Below are 20,000 nucleotides of genomic sequence, written 5' to 3'. Positions count from 1 at the left end.
TATGATACATTTGGGATGGGGGCCTCCAAATAAAATTTCGCTTAGGGCCCCAATTTGGTCAGGGGCAGCCCTGCGCACAAACAATAATCTTTAGCTCCTTTTGCTCCACCTCTTCAAGGTGGGAGTTTAACGTTGTTATTCCACCTCACTGACCTGTAGAAAAGATCAAATCACAGAATGGAGGGAAAGAGATTGTTTCACTTGTAAGGCAGTAGAGGAGGGAACAGCACAGACACAACATCTGTATAAACAGGACAGACAGCAGGACAGGACGGGTGTGATGTTTATCAGTGTTCTGTGTACGACACACCGCAGAGATTTAAAAAGTAGCAGTTAGCAGCTAACTCAAAGAAGAACAGCAGCTGAGAGCAGTTAGCAGCTAACTCAAAGAGGAAGAACAGCAGCTGATAGCAGTTAGCGGCTAACTCAAAGAGGAAGAACAGCAGCTGTTGGCAGTTAGCGGCTAACTCAAAGAAGGAAGAACAGCAGCTGTTAGCAGTTAGCGGCTAACTCAAAGAAAGAAGAGCACCATATTCCACCAATATGTCTACCCTACGAGGCGAAAAACTGGGCACCTCGGATCAACTTGCCAATCCGGCTCTGTGTCTAAACGCTAGCAGCTTGCCGGCAAAATGGTCCAACATTTGCGGAAAATCTGGTAGTGTAAAAGGGGCTTGTCTCTCTCTCTCTCTGTCTCATTGTGTCATACGGATTACTGTTAATTTATTATGTTGATCTGTTCTGTACGACATCTATAGCACGTCTGTCTGTCCTGGAAGAGGGATCCCTCCTCAGTTGCTCTTCCTGAGGTTTCTACTGTTTTTTTCCCATTAAAGGTGTTTTTGGGGAGTTTTTCCTGATCAGCTGTGAGGGTCCTAAGGACTAGGGCTGTCAAAAGCACCATGAAATTAAATTCGAATATTTTCGAATTTATTTATTTATTTTTTTTAAACACAAAAAATAAGATGCTTATTGCTGACGCAATATGAACGTGACACTTGGATGAAAACACCCATTCTGACCTCACTGAAGTGCCAGGTATGATCACCTTCTGCCTCGCTATCTGAGCAATGTTTGGATACTTCAGTGCGTAGTTTTCCACCACAAGAGTGGATCCAGGCCGGCTCGTAGTGGTGTCTCATTCTGGTAACGTTTCATCTCTTCTTCAAAAAGGGTAGGCAGGGAGGCAGCAGGTGCAACACTCTCCCTGTATGTCTCCCCGAACAGGTCACACATCGCGGACAGCGCAGTGGGTTCTTTGGTTCTGTGTAAACATGAAGTCGTGGCAGCTCTGTCTGTAAAGTGTTTGTTTTGTTCCTTCAGACAGAAGTGAGGACCCATTTAGTCGACTCTGAACGTTACATCACAGTTACACTAATTACCAGATTCAGATTTGTCCTCCCATCATCAAACATTGAACCAACATGTATCTGTGGTTCAATGTATCATCAATCTCAGGACTTGACTCTCCAGAACCTTCTGTGCGATGACCTAAAGAGTCACACCTGTGACCACACCTAGCAGTGATTTCATCAGCCTGTGTATTATCCATAAGCCCCTGCTGTGTGTTTTGTAGGGGGCGGAGCTTCTCTGCAGGCTCTCCTGTCTCGATATGATTGGTCAGAGCACAGACCTGAGATCAGCAGCTGCACCCTCACAGACCTTTCCTGCCCCGCCTTGCTGACCTCTGACCTGCAGTCATGTGACCCTCACCGCTTCCTGGAGTGGCTTGGAGCCGTGGACGCCCACGTCAGCTGGTGAGAGGGCGGACACCATGACGACTTGTCCTATGTTAGCCGCTCTGTGAACAGTTGTCATGTGACCTGCTGTCCTCTGTAACGTGTCTCCACCCGTCTGTCTTTATTCCTGCTCAAACACTTGAACGCCTCTTCTCTTCTTCTGTGGTGTCAGTGACAACTCATCTAGCAGCTTCCTGTCCTCACTGGTCTGTCCTGAGCCAAAGACGACACTGGGTCGAGCTCTGAGTGTCTCCGTCGTTGGACTGCTGCTTCCCCAAGACGTCCACCACCTTATTGAGCAGATCAGGTCAGCAGAGAAGTTAAGAGATGTGTTTCAGGTCGTGTCACATGTTGTGTTGAACTCGTTGGTTGTATGTGTTCTGCAGATGTCACCTGGAGCAGCCTCGGTTGGAGTCCTGGGCAGCGCTGACGGTTCACGGTTTTGTTGACAGTCCGGTGTCGTGGGGAGGCGCTGAACACGGTGTCCTGAGAGGAGGAGAGAACTTCTACAGTCTGCTGATGTTCCATGACCACACCTACCACCTGCACCTGGCTACAGGAGCACATGACACCTGTCCTCGGTGACCTCGCCTGTCCTCTTTGACCTTGTGTCCTCGGTGACCTCATGTGTCCTCTTTGACCTCGCCTGTCCTCGTGTCCTTGGTGACCTCACCTGTCCTCTTTGACCTCATGTGTCCTCTGTGACCTCACCTGTCCTCTTTGACCTCACCTGTGGTCATCCCTGACTGGAAAACAAATCTTTAGTTGATTCTGAGTTTCCTCTTCAAAAGAAAACTGTTTTTATTCATCTGTTTTTCCTGATATTTTTTATTAATTAATTATAAATGATGTTTTGTTATAACTCATAAATGGGTCATCTGTTATCAGATGACACAATATCTGATAAATATTTGTTGAAACAGTATTTTTTTTTTAAATGTGTTGTACTGCAGTCCTTAAACACAGGAGATGGTTACAATTAAAATGCTGCCGTTAACAGAGTTTTGTTTATTTTTAATGTCACTAAATATTACTGTTGATTTTTCATACTAAAGAAAATAAACAGCAGTAACTTCAGACTGGGTTTTGGGGTTTCTTTGGCTGTCTGTCCAGCTAACCACCAGGCAGCTGACAGCTGTTAGCCGAGCAGGTAGCTGTCAATTAGCAGCTCAGTTAGCAGCCCGGCTAACAGCAGCACGTCAGGGGATTCACACTGGACAGAAGCCGTAAAGCTAACTGGGACGCCAAGTTAAAACAAGCTAACTGTCAGCTAAGCTACACTAGCCGTTAGTTCCGATCCTCCACCAGCTGATCTGTTAGCCTGTTAGCATCAGTGTGTCCTTCTCTCAGCCTCTCATTACCTAGTTATTATTTTATGGTAGATTCAAAAAGTTTTACTGTAACTGAACATGATGAAGGGCCGTCATCTCAGACTGAAGCTGATCAGAGTGTTCTTAGTAAAACTGTCCGTCCGTCTTCACCTCAGACTGAAGCTGTTAAATCAAAACTCTGAGCTGACAAGTGACGGATCAACTTAAATCCTCTTCTGTTTCTCTGAGAGTCAGCTTCTGCCCTTGGAGTTCTTCCAGGGTTCCTTCAGAGTTCCTCCAGAGTTCCTTCAGAGTTCCTCCAGGGTTCCTCTAGGGTTCCTTCAGAGTTCCTCTAGGGTTCCTCCAGACTTCCTCCATGGTTCCTCTAGGGTTCCTCCATGGTTCCTTCAGAGTTCCTCCATGGTTCCTCCAGAGTTCTTCCTGGTGATGAACGTCAGAGAAACTGATCTGCATTAAGAGTTTTAATTTACAGTTGAGATCCTGGTGAAGATAAAAGTTGTTCTCAAAGTGTCTCACACCTGAAGAACGCTGCAGAGTTTCTGTTCCTGACATGTTGAGACTGAGACAGGAGGAGATCCTCACAATGTTCTCATCTCATCTCTGTACACTGAGTGTGAGTGTGTTAGCTTAGCATAGAGACTGGAGACAAGATGGCACTGGTGTCACACCACACAGGACGAGAGAATGCTGGGATTATGTTATTTGTGTTGAAGCTGCTGATTGGCTCATTCTACTTTATGATACATTGATGATGTCACTACACACAGGATGTGATTGGCTGCGCTGAAATAAGAAAGACAGGAAGTGAGTGACAGAGCAAACGTGTTACTGTAACAAACAAAATACTTTTAATTTGGATTCATTTGTTTTTACATGAAATAATGAACCGAAATCAGAAATCTGACAGAACCTGCTCAGGTCCAGGTCCTGTCCAGATCCTGGTTCTGTTCAAATTCTGGTCCTGTTCAGACCCTGGACTGGGATCAGTCAGCTTACCTGATCACATGGTCACCTGAACAAGCCACGCCCACACACATACACCTCTCAGATGTCAGTATGTACCCATAATTCACCAGTAAACATGATTAAAAACGGTGTGAGCGCCCCCTGCAGGCTGACGCTGTGTCTGTCCCAGTCTGTCCTGAGGAGGCCGCTGCAGGAGCAAACATTGTCTAATGATCCACCGCCACAAACAGGAAGGTCACTGCTAGTTCATTTCCTGTTTTAGCCCAGGCTCCCCTTCCTGTTTATTCCTCCACATAGGATTTCATTAGAGGAAATGAAGGTCAAAGGTCACCGTCACCTCCATTTAAAGGAACAGTCCAACATTATAAACCCTCTGGTTCTCCATCAGTCACGTTTTAGTCTCTGAGTGCAGACAGAATCCACCACTGTTAGCCTAGCTTAGCATCATGTACTTCCTCCTTTATCAGTGTCCAGTAGAAATATGCCCTCTGACGTCAAGCTGTTTAAACCCTGAGCATGTCTGTTCAGGTTCCGTTCAAACTGTGGGTTCTTAGACGCCCTCAGTCTGGTCTAGCAGGAAAATTAGACATGAAAACAAACCTGTGATGATCCGTCCAACATGTCCTGATGTTATCACAACAGAGGGACCAAGATGGGACCCTGTGGAACCCCACCTGTGGAACCCCACAGGTGAGCCTGCAGAGAACAGTGAGAACCAGAGAACTACACAAATGTTCTAATGAAATTATAATTTAAATGTTTACAACAAAAGGAAGAAACGTTCAGTGTTTGCTGTCCAGTTCAGAATCTGCTGAGTCATTGCGGAGTCAGGAGAACAGTCCTGCTCCCGCTCCAGGTCCAGGTTCTAGCAGAGCTCGGTTCCCCTCTGCAGGTACTGCAAGATGGAGTCGGTTCCCTGTGATGAGCCCCAGACTCTCTTCAGGGCTTCACATTCGCGCTCATTAGCTTGTTCCAGAGCACTGCGACTGGTGTTCCTCATCAGGGCTTTGGACTCCCGCAGAACCTGCAGGACAGGAAGTGGAACCGAGACATGAACAGATACTTAACACTGAAGCAGAGGTCACAGTGTGTCGCTGTGTGTGTGTGTGGTGTGTACACACACAATTTTCTGCGGCTGTGTTTGTTACTCACCAGTGAGTCGACCATCACCAGCTCTTTGACCCGGAGCATCACTTCCTGTGTGAAGGTTCCCGGCCACAGAACCTGAGATACCAAACCTTTAGAACACGCCTCCTGAGCCGTCAACTTCCTGCCACTCAGCAGCAGCTCGTTAGCCTGGAACACAACGGAACATTTTAACTGAGCCTGGAACACGACAGAACATTTTAACTTAGCCTGGAACACAACGGAACATTACAACTTAGCCTGGAACACAACAGAACATTACAACTTAGCCTGGAACAGAACGGAACAATTTAACTTAGTATGGAACACTACAGAACATTTGAAGTCGGCCTGGAACACAACAGAACATTACAAGTTAGCCTGGAACACAACGGAATATTACAAGTTAGCCTGAAACAGAACGGAACATTACAACTTAGCCTGGAACACAACAGAACATTTTAACTTAGCCTTGAACAGAACGAAACAATTTAACTAAGCCTTGAACACAACAGAATATTACAACTTAGCCTGGAAAACAACAGAACATTAAAAACTTAGCCTGGAACAGAACTGAACATTACGACTTAACCTGGAACAGAACAGAACATTACAACTTAGCCTCAAAACAGAACGGAACATAACACCTTAGCCTGGAGCACTATGGAACATTTGAAGTCGGCCTGGAACACAACTGAACAATGAAAGTTAGCCTGGAACACTATGGAACATTTTAATTTAGCCTGGAACACTATGGAACATTTTAACTTAGCCTGGAACACAACAGAACATTACAACTTAGCCTGGAACACAACAGAACATTACAACTTAGCCTGGAACACAACGGAACTTTACAACTTAGCCTGGAACAGAACAGAACATTTTAACTTAGCCTGGAACAGAACGGAACAATTTAACTTAGTCTGGAACACTACAGAACATTTGAAGTCGGCCTGGAACACAACAGAACATTACAAGTTAGCCTGGAACACAACGGAATATTACAAGTTAGCCTGGAACAGAACGGAACATTACAACTTAACCTGGAACAGAACAGAACATTACAACTTAGCCTGGAACACTATGGAACATTTGAAGTCGGCCTGGAACACAACTGAACACTTAAAGTTAGCCTGGAACACTATGGAACATTTTAACTTAGCCTGGAACACAACAGAACATTACAACTTAGCCTGGAACACAACGGAACATTACAACTTAGCCTGGAACACAACGGAACATTACAACTTAGCCTGGAACAAAACAGAACATTTTAACTTAGCCTGGAACAGAACGGAACAATTTAACTTAGTCTGGAACACTACAGAACATTTGAAGTCGGCCTGGAACACAACAGAACATTACAACTTAGCCTGGAACACAACGGAATATTACAAGTTAGCCTGGAACAGAACGGAACATTACAACTTAGCCTGGAACACAACAGAACATTTTAACTTAGCCTGGAACAGAACAAAACAATTTAACTAAGCCTGGAACACAACAGAATATTACAACTTAGCCTGGAAAACAACAGAACATTAAAAACTTAGCCTGGAACAGAACGGAACAATTTAACTTAGCCTGGAACAGAACTGAACATTACAACTTAACCTGGAACAGAACGGAACGTTACAACTTAGCCTCAAAACAGAACGGAACATAACACCTTAGCCTGGAGCACTATGGAACATTTGAAGTTGACCTGGAACACAACGGAACATTACAACTTAGCCTGAAACACTATGGAATATTTTAATTTAGCCTGGAACACTATGGAACATTTTAACTTAGCCTGGAACAGAACAGAACATTACAACTTAGCCTGAACCCAACAGAACATTACAACTTAGCCTGAAACACAACGGAACATTACAACTTAGCCTGGAACACAACAGAACATTACAACTTAGCCTGGAACACTATGGAATATTTTAATTTAGCCTGGAACACTATGGAACATTACAACTTAGCCTGAACACAACAGAACATTACAACTTAGCCTGAACACAACAGAACATTACAACTTAGCCTGGAACACAACGGAACATTACAACTTAGCCAGGAACAGAACGGAACAATTTAACTTAGCCTGGAACACAACGGAACATTACAAATTAACCTGGAACAGAACGGAACAATTTTAGTTAGCCTGGAACAGAACGGAACATTACAAATTAACCTGGAACAGAACGGAACATTTCAACTTAGCCTGGACCACTATGAAACATTTTAAGTTAGCCTGGAACAGAACGGAACATTACAACTTAGCCCGGAACAGAACAGAACAATTTAAGTTAGCCTGGAACAGAACGGAACATTACAAATTAATCTGGAACACAACGGAATATTTCAACTTAGCCTGGACCACTATGGAACATTTTAACTTGGCCTGCAACACAACAGAACATTACAACTTAGCCCGGAACAGAACGGAACATTACAACTTAGCCTGGACCACTATGGAACATTTTAATTTAGCCTGGAACAGAACGGAGCATTACAACTTAGCCTGGAACACTATGGAACATTATAACTTAGCCTGGAACACTACGGAACATTATAACTTTGCCTGGAACATTATGGAACATTACAACTTAGCCTGGAACACAACAGAACATTTTAACTTAGCCTGGAATACTATGGAACATTTCAACTTAGCCTGGAACACAACAGAACATTATAACTGAGCCTGGAACACAACAGAACATTTTAACTTAGCCTGGAACACAACGGAACATTACAACTTAGCCTGGAACAGACTGGAACATTACAACTTAGCCTGGAACACAACAACACATTACAACTTAGCCTGGAACAGACCGGAACAATTTAATTTAGCCTGGAACACAACAGAACATTACAAATTAACCTGGAACAGAACGGAACATTTCAACTTAGCCTGGAACACTATGGAATATTTTAATTTAGCCTGGAACACTATGAAACATTTTAACTTAGCCTGGAACAGAACGGAACATTACAACTTAGCCCGGAACAGAACGGAACAATTTAAGTTAGCCTGGAACACAACGGAACATTACAAATTAACCTGGAACAGAACGGAACATTTCAACTTAGCCTGGACCACTATGAAACATTTTAACTTAGCCTGGAACAGAACGGAACATTACAACTTAGCCTAGAACACTACGAAATATTTGAAGTCAGCCTGCAATACTACGGAACATTTCAAGTTAGCCTGGAACACTATGGAACATTTTAACTTAGCCTGGAACACAACAGAACATTATAACTTGGCCTGGAACACTATGGAACATTATAAGTTAGCCTTGAACACAACAGAACATTTTAACTTAACCTGGAACACTATGGAACATTATAATTTAACCTGGAACACTATGGAACATTATAATTTAGCCTGGAACATTATGGAACATTATAACTTAGCCTGGAACACAACGGAACAATTTAACTAAGCCTGGAACAGAACGGAACATTATAACTTAGCCTGGAACACTACGAAATATTTGAAGTCGGCCTGCAATACTACGGAACATTTTAACTTAACCTGGAACACTATGGAACATTTTAACTTAGCCTGGAACACTACGGAACATTTAAACTTAGCCTGGAACACTATGGAACATTTAAACTTAGCCTGGAACACTATGGAACATTTTAACTTAACCTGGAACACTATGGAACATTATAACTTAACCTGGAACACTATGGAACATTATAATTTAGCCTGGAACACTATGGAACATTATAACTTAGCCTGGAACAGAACGGAACATTACAACTTAGCCTGGAACACTATGGAATATTTTAATTTAGCCTGGAACGCTATGGAACATTTTAACTTAGCCTGGAACACTACGGAACAATTTAACTAAGCCTGGAACAGAACGGAACATTATAACTTAGCCTGGAACACTACGAAATATTTTAACTTAGCCTGGAACACAACGGAACATTACAACTTAGCCTGGAACAGAACGGAACATTTTAACTTGGCCTGGAACACAACTGAACATTTCAAGTTAGCCTGAAACACTACTCTGATGTGATCGGTGGACTGACAGAGGCGAGGCCCATGATGCGGGGGAAGGTGAAGGACGAGCAGCCATCGGGCGTCTGGCCATAGGATGCATACGGCGTCTGGAACCAGGCCTTCTCATTGGCCCACACGACGTCACAGAGCGGCAGGACGGCAGCGCCGAGGCCAAGGGCGGGCCCATTTACCGCTGCCACAATCGGCTTCCTGAACTGGATGAAGGTGTTGACGAAGGTCCTGAGGAAGAGGAGATGGAGGTCAACACCTACTGACTAAGTGATGACACTGTTGCCATAGCAACCTTTCTTTCCCAGCATGCGTTACCTGATGGTCTCAGCCATCTTGATGCTCTCCTTCTTCCTTTCATCTGTCAGCCGTCTGATGAAATACAGGAAGTCAAGGCCGCAGCAGAAGACGCTGCCGACGGCGCCGAGTAACACCAGCTTACTGTCATCTGATGCTGCTGTTGCCATGGCACTCTGTATCTCCTTCATAACCTGACATAGGGGAAGGGAGAACATGGCTGTAGACCTCAGTAACCATGACAACACCTGACAGGCGGGCTGTTTAACATCTTCAGACGTGTAGATTTAGAGTGTTTTGTGATGACGTAGGGTTCATGTTACGAACGTTTAAAGTACAGGCTCTACCGGACATTATGACCACAGAGATTTAAGCATGTCAGACTGTTCTCAGTGAAAAATGATTGAATACCAAAAACCCCGGTCTGATCGGGTGGAGTCACAACTTTTTTTTGGGGGGGGGGGGGGGGGGATGGCCTCCACTCACGAATCAGGGGTTTAGTGTTTATATTAGGGGTGTGGTCTATCGCATAGGGGAGTGGCCTCCACTAAGAATTAAGTGTTTATTTTGGGATGTTGCATAGGGGTTTGACTACTCTACAATTGGACATGTATTTTGGGGGTGTGGTTACACCTTGTGGGAGTATGGCCTTACCTCAGGATTGAGCGTGTTGTTCTCGGAGCTCTTGGTTGACAACAGGATGTGGGTGAAGCCATCTTGTTTCTTCACCACAATGTCACGGTAACGGTAAGCGCTCTCTGTTTGTCGCACGCTGAATCTCAGACGTTTGTCAAAAGCAGACCGTTCCTCCAGACGTCGCTTCCCTGTTGCGCTGGTCACCCCGGTAACAGCACTCTGCACACCTGACATCCCGTTGGCAGCTACAGCCTCCATCAGTGCAGAGTTACCTGGAGGAGATGCAGATCATCAGACTACAGTCACCATGGTTTCTGAGCTTAAAGCTTCGACCAGTGTGTCGACGAGTCCCAGCGGACCATGGACAGATTTATTCTGCATTAGGGTTGGGCGATAATACGGTAATAAGATTTCTCGCGGTATCTAAAAATAGCAACGGTATCAGTTTCATTGCCGTCATTAAAAAAAATCTGCCGCCCGTATAGACCTATAGGGGCCTAATATAATAATAAATATAATTTATTTAATGCCTAAATAATGAGTGTTTGTCCAGCACCTATGTATGTGTGGTTGAGTTTTCAAATTTAATACCATTACAATTTAAAACTAATAGTAGGCTATAATGTTTCTCTTATAACTGCCCGTAACTGCTGTCGGAAGATGCCAATTGATAAAGTTTTTGGATGTGACGTCATCACTACGTGCCCTGCTCCAGCTGGAAAAAGTAAACATGCTGGTTTTTCTGGCAAAAAACCGTGAATAGTTTTGAAGCATATGATGCTGCTATAGTTATCATTATACTTTGTTTGTATGTCATTTCCAATGAGGAGTCGCCTATTCTGACGGACAGAGAAGTTCAGACTTGGAGAGGGTGAACTTTTCAAACTAAAGGTGGGCTCTAAAAATAAACCAGTGAACAGTATTTCCTGTTGTGTTCTCAGGATAGGATTATGTCCACTCCAGGTGGACGACTGAGGGGTTTACCTCTCAGATTTGTAACCTGCTGATGACCAATGACCTTACCTGTGCCGCTAAGGGAGCGCATGGCAGCAGGTGTGACGGGTACCCGGGGTGGGGGCAGGGGGTTCTGGCTGCGGGGTCTGGTCCCCATGCGGGCCCTCTCCTCTCCGGGCCCCAGCTGGACGCCTGCAGGTTTCTCCAGCAGGGCAACCTCAGGTGGGACCAGGTGAGCCTCCTGAGCTCCGGCCTCCAGGCTGTGAGCCGCCTCGCTGGAACAGTCCTCTGAGTCCAGACGACTGTTCATGGGACTCTTAGGAACAAGGATCTTGATGCCGGTCTTGGATAGGTCCACGCTGCGGCGGGCCGAGCCAGCCGGAGACGCTGACATCAGACTGCTGCTGAATCTGCCTGCTGGTGAGGGCTGCTGGGAGCCGACGGAGGCTGGGCGGGTCAGTCCAGCGGAGGGCAGTGGAGCCGGGCTGAGAGCAGGTTTCACCTGCTCACAGCCTCCTGTGATGTCACTGCTGACGTTACTGCGTGCTGCCATGGAGGTGGGCGGCCTGCAAGGCAGTCTGTGGGCAGGGCTGCAGTGTAGGCTAGGTGAGCTGCGGGTGGAGCGCAGTAACGTGGTATCCCTCTGACGCTGAGCGTACTGACGGTTAAAGTCGTGAACGTAGACCATGCAAGAGGACAGGTGAGTCTCAGGCTCCCAGGTGTCACCCTCCGCACCGTAACCTCTCCACCTGACCAGGTACTCCACCTTCCCCTTCTTATTCTTCCTCCTGTCCACAATCCTCTCCACCTGCAGGAGGAAACACACCGGACAATGTGCCCGTTACTGGACTGGCCCCAGGTCAGTGAGTGGAGTCAACATTCAGTCTGACCCGATGATGTCATCATCTACAGCTGATGTCAGGGGGTGAAAAGGTTAAAAGAGAAAATGAAACAGATCTGCTAATGACAGAAGCTAACTCTACAGGAGCTAACGACAGAAGCTTACTCTACAGGAGCTAATGACAGAAGCTAACTCTACAGGAGCTAACGACAGAAGCTAACTCTACAAGAGCTAACGACAGAAGCTTACTCTACAGGAGCTAATGACAGAAGCTAACTCTACAGGAGCTAACGACAGAAGCTAACTCTACAGGAGCTAACGACAGAAGCTAACTCTACAGGAGCTAACGACAGAAGCTAACTCTACAGGAGCTAACGACAGAAGCTTACTCTACGGGAACTAACGACAGACGCTAACTCTACAGGAGCTAATGACAGAAGCTAACTCTACAGGAGTTAACGACAGAAGCTAACGACAGAAGCTAACTCTACGGGAGCTAACGACAGAAGCTAACTCTACAGGAGTTAACGACAGAAGCTAACTCTACAGGAGCTAACGACAGAAGCTAACTCTACAGGAGCTAATGACAGAATCTAACTCTACGGGAGCTAATGACAGAAGCTAACTCTACGGGAGCTAATGACAGAAGCTAACTCTACGGGAGTTAACGACAGAAGCTAACTCTACGGGAGCTAACGACAGAAGCTAACTCTACAGGAGTTAATGACAGAAGCTAACTCTACAGGAGCTAACGACAGAAGCTTACTCTACAGGAGTTAATGACAGAAGCTAACTCTACAGGAGCTAATGACAGAAGCTAACTCTACAGGAGCTAATGACAGAAGCTAACTCCGCAAGAGTTAATGACAGAAGCTAACTCTACAGGAGCTAACGACAGAAGCTTACTCTACAGGAGTTAACGACAGAAGCTAACTCTACAGGAGCTAACGACAGAAGCTAACTCTACAGGAGCTAATGACAGAAGCTAACTCTACAGGAGCTAATGACAAAAGCTAACTCTACAGGAGTTATAATGACAGAAGCTAACTCTACAGGAGCTAATGACAGAAGCTAACTCTACAGGAGTTAATGACAGAATCTAACTCTACAGGAGCTAATGACAGAAGCTAACTCTACAGGAATTAAGGACAGAAGCTAACTCTACGGGAGCTAACGACAGAAGCTAACTCTACGGGAGTTAATGACAGAAGCTAACTCGACAGGAGCTAACGACAGAAGCTAACTCTACAGGAGCTAATGACAGAATCTAACTCTACAGGAGCCAATGACAGAAGCTAACTCTACAGGAGTTAATGACAGAATCTAACTCTACGGGAGCTAACGACAGAAGCTAACTCTACAGGAGTTAATGACAGAATCTAACTCTACGGGAGCTAACGACAGAAGCTAACTCTACAGGAGTTAATGACAGAATCTAACTCTACAGGAACTAATGACAGAAGCTAACTCTACAGGAGCTAACGACAGAAGCTAACTCTGTAGAAGATAGTTGCAGAAGCTAACTCTATAGGTTAGAGTTACAGAAGCTAACTGTAGGCGCTAATGACAGAAGCTAACTCTGTAGGTTATAGTTACAGAAGCTAACTCTACAGGAGCTAACGACAGAAGCTAACTCTGTAGAAGATAGTTGCAGAAGCAAACTCTATAGGTTAGAGTTACAGAAGCTAACTTTATAGGCGCTAACGACAGAAGCAAACTTTATAGGCGCTAATGACAGAAGCTAACTCTGTAGGAAATAGTTACAGAAGCTAACTCTATAGGAGCTAATGACAGAAGCTAACTCTGTAGAAAATAGTTGCAGAAACTAACTCTATAGGAGCTAATAACAGAAGCTAACTCTGTAGGAGATAGTTACAGAAGCTAACTCTATAGGAGCTAATGACAGAAGCTAACTATATAGGAGCTAATGACAGAAGCTAACTTTATATGAGCTAATGACAGAAGCTAACTTTATATGAGCTAATAACAGAAGCTAACTATATAGGAGCTAATGACAGAAGCTAACTCTGTAGAAAATAGTTGCAGAAACTAACTCTATAGGAGCTAATAACAGAAGCTAACTCTGTAGGAGATAGTTACAGAAGCTAACTCTATAGGAGCTAATGACAGAAGCTAACTATATAGGAACTAATGACAGAAGCTAACTTTATATGAGCTAATGACAGAAGCTAACTTTATATGAGCTAATGACAGAAGCTAACTTTATAGGAGCTTATGACAGAAGCTAACTCTATAGGAGCTAATGACAGAAGCTAACTTTATAGGAGCTAATGGCAGAAGCTAACTTTATAGGAGCTAATGGCAGAAGCTAACTTTATAGGAGCTAATGGCAGAAGCTATCTCACCCTATAGTTAGCTGACTAACTTTTACTTAAGGGTTGAGTATTTCCTAATCAACCACTTTACTTTATTTCCCCCTAAGCTCGAAACATTTGCCAAGTTAACTCTGCCCTTAGCTACCATTAGCATGTTAGCATTAGCTCGCGTCACCTCGTATAACTCTTCCGTAGCCATGGAGATGGTGTGCGCGTGCACGAGCAGCTTCTAGAAGCTTCTTTACCGGAGCAGCACCATGAGAGAAACCCGGAGAGCTCCGTCCGGTCCGTTCTTCTGTCCGCCGGGTCACGAACTGGACGGGTCGGTAGTTTATCAGAGTTAACTAGCTGTTAGCAGTTAGCACACCAGCTTTACGGAAACATCCGGTCCGACTGACTCACCTTCAAAATAAAAGCTCCCCGTCCACAGAGTACCATGATAATTTTTTAATTGAAAATGAATCATTTACAAAACATAAAGGCATACAAACCACAATGAACACATCTCAACCTACAAGGCACATTTAACATTTAAAATAAAGTCAATAACATAAATGATGGTGAAAATAAAATAATTAAAACAAATAAAGCAAATTAATAGTTCTGCACACTTTATCTGAGGATCCTCGAATATTTGCAGTTTTTCATATGCTGTGAGGACAGACTTTTTTTTCCATTAGTCTCAAATCACTGAGGTGATTGTCCTTAAGAGTCTTTTTCAAAAACAGAAAAAAGGGCCTTTGTTTTCCTCCATTTGGAGTTTGGCCATGAGTATCAGGTTGTTCAGAATCAGATCACACTTAGTGTCCTTCATGTCAGTACCAGACATGACATTTTCTCGTGTGAGAGGAGTAAGTTGGATTTTGGTTGATAGCCAGTCCTGCACATCCTCCCAAAACGTCCTGCAGAGTGTGTGCAGTGGACGAACAGATGATCAGTAGTTTCAGTTTCACAGAAGACACAGTTATTATGATCAATACCAAATCTCATTCTCAGCAGCTCATTGGATGGATAGATATCATTCATAATTACCAAATGAACTTTTTTTGTCTCGGGGCCTCCTGGATAAGTTATAGATTTAGTTCAATTTGATGATGTCTGATTTAGAAAAGAGCTGGATAATGGAGTTTCTATTGTTCAGGTGATTACCTATGACTTCATTTTTCCTCAGCCAGAAACTCAGAACATTAAAATTGAGTGCACGTGGATTCATCACACCTGAGTGTGTTTCTATGTTTTGGACTGACATTCTGACTGACTCAGGGATCGCTCTGATAACTTCATCAAATTGAGCATGTGTGCAAGTTATGTTGTCTAAGACATCTCCTTACGGTGTTGTTTTCTAAATGTGTTGTTGTCTAGTTGCTTACAAGTCCTGTTTGTGTTTCACTAATCATTTGGTCCAGACCTCCTTTTAATCTGTTGGTGTAAATATATGTTAGCAACTTAGAGTCATGGTTTAGTTGTGAAATGGGACGATAATTATCTCATAATCTTTACCTGGCTTTGGTTCGAGTGTAACGATGCCTTGTTTCATGCTGACTGGTTGTAGCTTCTCTAAAGACTTGGAAAAGAAGATTTCTAAGCAGACCCCAAAAGTGTCTGTAAAAATTGTCTGTTAGACCATTGGGGCCAGCAGAGTTATCCAATCTTAAGCACATGACTGCTTTGTCTAATTCCTCCATAGTAAAATCCTTCTCACATTCTTCCTTGAAGCCACTGTCAGTTTGAGGAATAAGATCCTTAATTTTATCCAAGGACGAGTCAGAATCTGTGGAGAAGAATGAGCTGTATAGGTTTTGATAGAATGCAGTTAATTCAGGGTCTGTGCAGTCTGCACCATGGATTGTGAGAGTTTTGATGGGATTCCTCTCCTCTGTTTTCCAGTCTGCAGAAATACACAGTTTTTTTCTCCTTCTTCGATCCACTTAGATCTGGACCTGATAAATGCCTCTCCAGCTTTTCTTTCATAAATTCTATCAAGTCTGGATCATAATGAAGAGTTTATTTTTGTCGTTCTCTGTTAATATTGATTTGATGCTAATCAAATGAATCTCTTTTATGATTCCAATCCATTTATCTTTTTGATGTGTTTGCTGAAGGAGATTGAGTACTGGCAGATTTTATATGTCAGAAACTCCCACTTTTGAGTGTCACCGCCTAATATTACATTTTCTGTGTGATATCTGTCTGTGAGTTGTAATATTGTTTTTTTGATGTCTGAAAGAAGCTTTTGTTTTTGTCATTTAAGTTTTTATTTGAATTTTGGTTTCAACAAACGTAAACAAAACAATCATGTAAAATAAAATACAATTAAACAAAATTATACATCTCAGCACATAAATATAACAAGACAGCACATCATCATACAAAATACTAGATCTCATAAATCCTCAGCCATGAAGGGTGATTCAAAAAATCACCCCAGACCTGGAAAAATTTTCCTTTGTTATCATTTAACTTAGCTATCATCAGTTCATAGAGGCATTATCGGTCATCATCTTAACCCAGTCAGTAAGTGCTGGTTGAGTCTGACTCTTCCAGTGGTGAAGAATCATTCTAGCTGCAGTGATGACGCCTGTCAGTGCCACACCGAATTCTACTTTTAATATTCCTGGTGGTAACTCTGACCTATCCCCTAGGAGACAAAGACGGAGGGATTCCAGCAAGGATTTTTGAAGCCATTCACTCAATTTTACAATGACTTTTTTCCAAAAAGGGAAACCCAAAGGGCATTCCCACAGTGAGTGTAAGAAGGTTCCTGCATCTGCCTTACACTTCCAACTTAAGTTGCTCTGTAACAAACCCATTCTGTGAAGTCTTACTGGTGTGTAATAGTACCTGTGTGGATAGTCTACCCCAGGCATCCCTGATGGACCATCCTGTATTTGTTACTATGTCTTTCCATGCATCTTCTTCAATGTTACAGTTTAGATCTTTTTGCCAAGTTAATCTTAAATGTTCATACTTTCCACACTGAGCATCTGCAGCCATATTGTAAAGGACTGAGGCAGAGCGAGCAGATCTAGGCAAGTCAAAAAAATGTTTTACTATATTTTCCCCTTCGCCTGATTTGATGCCTGTGGTTCCGATACTACTTCATAATTGGAGGTACTTCCAAAAATCTCCCTTCTCCTTCATACTGAAAAGTTCATTCATCTCCTGAAATGACAAAAACACCCAGTCTTTGTACAGGTCTGCTATCTTATTCAAATCCCCCTCCAGCCAGGATTTCCACATGAAAGAAGCTTTTTATTTTGCATTGCGTTGCCTGCGAATCTACATGTACCATGTGAAGAGATCATTTTATCTCCCCGTTGAGTCGACCAGAATGTTTAATCAGAGTCCTGTGAGTGAGTTTCTTGGAGGAATATATGTTGTGGACTTTTGCTTTCACAAAAAAAACACATGTAGCTTTTCTTTTTAGATCGTGTCTCAGGCCCCTGGCGTTAACTGTTGAAAGATTAAGATTGTTTTTAAGAGAAAACAGAAAAACAAACCAATGAATTAAACAATGTGCAAATTAGAGACGAAGGTTTTATCAATCAGTCAATCAATTTTATTTATAAAGCCCAATATCACAAATCACAATTTGCCTCACAGGGCTTTACAGCATACGACGTCCCTCTGTCCTTAAGACCCTCACAGCTGATCTGGAAAATCTCCCCAAAAAAACCCTTTAACGGGGAAAAACCAAAACAAAACTGGGAGCTCACTTTTGTCGGAAGGTTTTAGTGAGGAAAAAAAAAAAGAACTTGAAGCAAGTCCCAAAAATGCATCTTGAAGACTGTCCTTGGAGTGAGCATGAGGGTCAAATGCGAATGAACTTTCCTCCCCATTCTTACACGTTACAGTGTTGTTATAAAGTGACTTTGCATAGTGAGGAGAGAAACAGACACATGAAGCTAAACAGAACCAGCTTGTGCCTGTCATAGAACCACATGTGTTATCAGCTTAGTGTTGAAATGACTTTCTTTCATCAAACTTAAGGAATGACAAACTAAGCCGTGACTGTATGTCCATCAATTACCGCCACGTGGCCTTTGTGAAACGTCACCTGACCCAGGGATCTAACTTGCTTGATTTTCGGCCATAGCTGTTCTCTTGCCTGCCGATCCTCCTCGGTGAAGCCCTGCACAAAGCGAAGATCTTGTTCCTTGCACATGGAGAGTCTTTGGTTGCTTTCCATACTGCATCCTGGTGGCGTCTCCTCAGAAGCTGCATGATGACCTGGCGGCTCCGTCCTTCTTCTCTCCTTCTGATGCAGTGAACTGAGTCGATAACATCTCCAATCTCTTCCTCCCTTTGTGGAAAGATTTTTCCACCCTTTCCACCCCTCACCGTCTCCACCCTTCTCAAAAGTCCCTCCGAAGCTGCACACAACAGGCACGGCCGACACCGCTGTGAAGCGAAAAGTCATGGCAGCTGTCACACCATGATGCACGATAAAAGTACCCAAACATTACTGCACCCATGCCCACCTGACACGTCCCAAGTTCAGTACAAAAACTGGAGCACGCCACACAGAGCCCTCGCCAGGTGAACGCCAGGTAACAGTGTGCGCACCAGTGAGAGCATGACCAATAAAGCAGGTGGCACCACCTCGCAATCAGACCCGGACAGCTGGAAATTAGACACAGCTGACACTAAGTAAGAGTGGCGGTGAAGCAGCGCTCAACCTGCCACACAAGGTTTGTGTCAAAGTTAAGGACCAAACAAATGGAGCTGAAAAGTTTTTGTGTGCCCTGTTCGCCGTCTTGCCAGAAGTCTTAATGAGACATGTCTTCAATCAGCCACGGAGAGTTTGACCTGGATCTGAATGTGTGTCAATGTAACACTGGAGCCTCTGTGTGACCTCTGTGTGACCTCTGTGTGACCTCTGTGTGACCTCCAGACACAGGTGTTCTTCAATAAATACTTCACCTGTACAAAGGGTGTCTGTAGGTTGGTCAGAGACAGACACATTACTGTAACGTCACAGTGTTCTGTTCAGCTGCACTCGTCACCAGTGTTGAGCCGAGGTTAAAGACGTCTGTGGCTTAAACTGTCCACAGAGATGTTAGAAAGACATTAGAGATGTGTCACCGCTCGTTAACACACAAAGGAATCAGTTGTATTTTAATATTTGAACGTGTGTGGTGAGGTGTGGTGACATCATGTCGTCATAGAGTCGGCTCGTGTGCACAGGCTGAATGAGGGAACTGAGCAGAATTGTTCTGATGGTCGACAGACAAGGTTTTCTTGAACCTGTCGCTAACACATCTCTAAATGTCTCTGCGTGTGTTTGTTGCTCGGCAACCATTCTGCTGAGTGTGGCTGATGAGCTACTTTGCTCAGCAGAATATCATTAATGTTAATGGCTAAGTTATGGCTGTACAGTGACATCAGCACGTCATCATATCAGCACAGAGTCAAACAACAAGCTGTGAATGATTGTTGTCTTTTCAAACGTTAAAGGAAAAGTTCTTTATCAGTCAGACGAGGAAATAACAGCACGACACAGTGTAAACACCCGCACATGGTCATAGACCAGGATGTGACGTCAGCAGGCCGACATACATCAACACATGGGCTCAGACACAGAGCAGAAGGGTTTATGACATACTGAAACACCAGCAGCAGTCATGAATGACTTGTTATGGTCGCCTCACACACACCTGTGTGTGAATGTGACATGTAGTGTGAAAGCAGAGGTCAGAGGTCAGAGGTCAGAGGAGAGACAGGTCCATTCAGCACATCAGTAAAAAC

At 43.9% G+C, this 20,000-nt stretch overlaps 2 protein-coding genes across 3 annotated transcripts in view; one reads left to right on the top strand and one right to left on the bottom strand.

Moving 5' to 3' along the window:
- The window catches only part of rpp40 (ribonuclease P/MRP 40 subunit), an 8,689-nt gene extending 5,873 nt beyond the window's left edge, over window positions 1-2,816 (top strand). Inside the window, exons 6-8 of the mRNA XM_033650763.2 lie at window positions 1,577-1,757; window positions 1,912-2,046; window positions 2,126-2,816. Of these exons, the coding sequence (XP_033506654.1) occupies window positions 1,577-1,757; window positions 1,912-2,046; window positions 2,126-2,324 (515 nt within the window). The 3' untranslated portion in view covers window positions 2,325-2,816. The remainder of the gene's footprint in view (window positions 1-1,576; window positions 1,758-1,911; window positions 2,047-2,125) is intronic.
- Window positions 2,817-3,895: 1,079 nt separating this feature from the next.
- cdyl (chromodomain protein, Y-like) lies at window positions 3,896-14,641 on the bottom strand. Of its 2 annotated transcripts, none has more exons than XM_033650900.2 (7): window positions 14,428-14,641; window positions 11,145-11,883; window positions 10,140-10,393; window positions 9,507-9,679; window positions 9,209-9,419; window positions 5,189-5,332; window positions 3,896-5,060 (listed from the first exon to the last, which is right to left on the bottom strand). In XM_033650900.2, exons 1-7 carry the CDS (start codon window positions 14,449-14,451, stop codon window positions 4,902-4,904), a joined length of 1,704 nt encoding a protein of 567 aa, XP_033506791.1. In that variant the 5' UTR covers window positions 14,452-14,641; the 3' UTR covers window positions 3,896-4,901. The 2 variants fall into 2 exon arrangements, with proteins under 2 accessions (XP_033506791.1, XP_033506792.1); XM_033650901.2 differs by having other exon boundaries at window positions 14,498-14,641.
- Window positions 14,642-20,000: the final 5,359 nt, after the last annotated feature.

Source organism: Epinephelus lanceolatus, chromosome 12 (genome assembly GCF_041903045.1).
Source record: "Epinephelus lanceolatus isolate andai-2023 chromosome 12, ASM4190304v1, whole genome shotgun sequence".
NCBI classification, from domain to species: Eukaryota; Metazoa; Chordata; class Actinopteri; order Perciformes; family Serranidae; genus Epinephelus; species Epinephelus lanceolatus.
This window is presented reverse-complemented; position numbering and strand designations above follow the sequence as displayed.

What these genes read in the sequence shown, in the direction of transcription:
- cdyl (XM_033650900.2), bottom strand. Translation starts at nt 14,451, where the DNA reads ATGGCTACGGAAGAGTTATACGAG. An exon ending in CTACGGAAGAGTTATACGAG is followed by an intron (nt 11,884 to 14,427) that starts GTGACGCGAGCT and finishes TTCCTCCTGCAG; the next exon opens with GTGGAGAGGATTGTGGACAG. An exon ending in GCGCTCCCTTAGCGGCACAG is followed by an intron (nt 10,394 to 11,144) that starts GTAAGGTCATTG and finishes CATCTCCTCCAG; the next exon opens with GTAACTCTGCACTGATGGAG.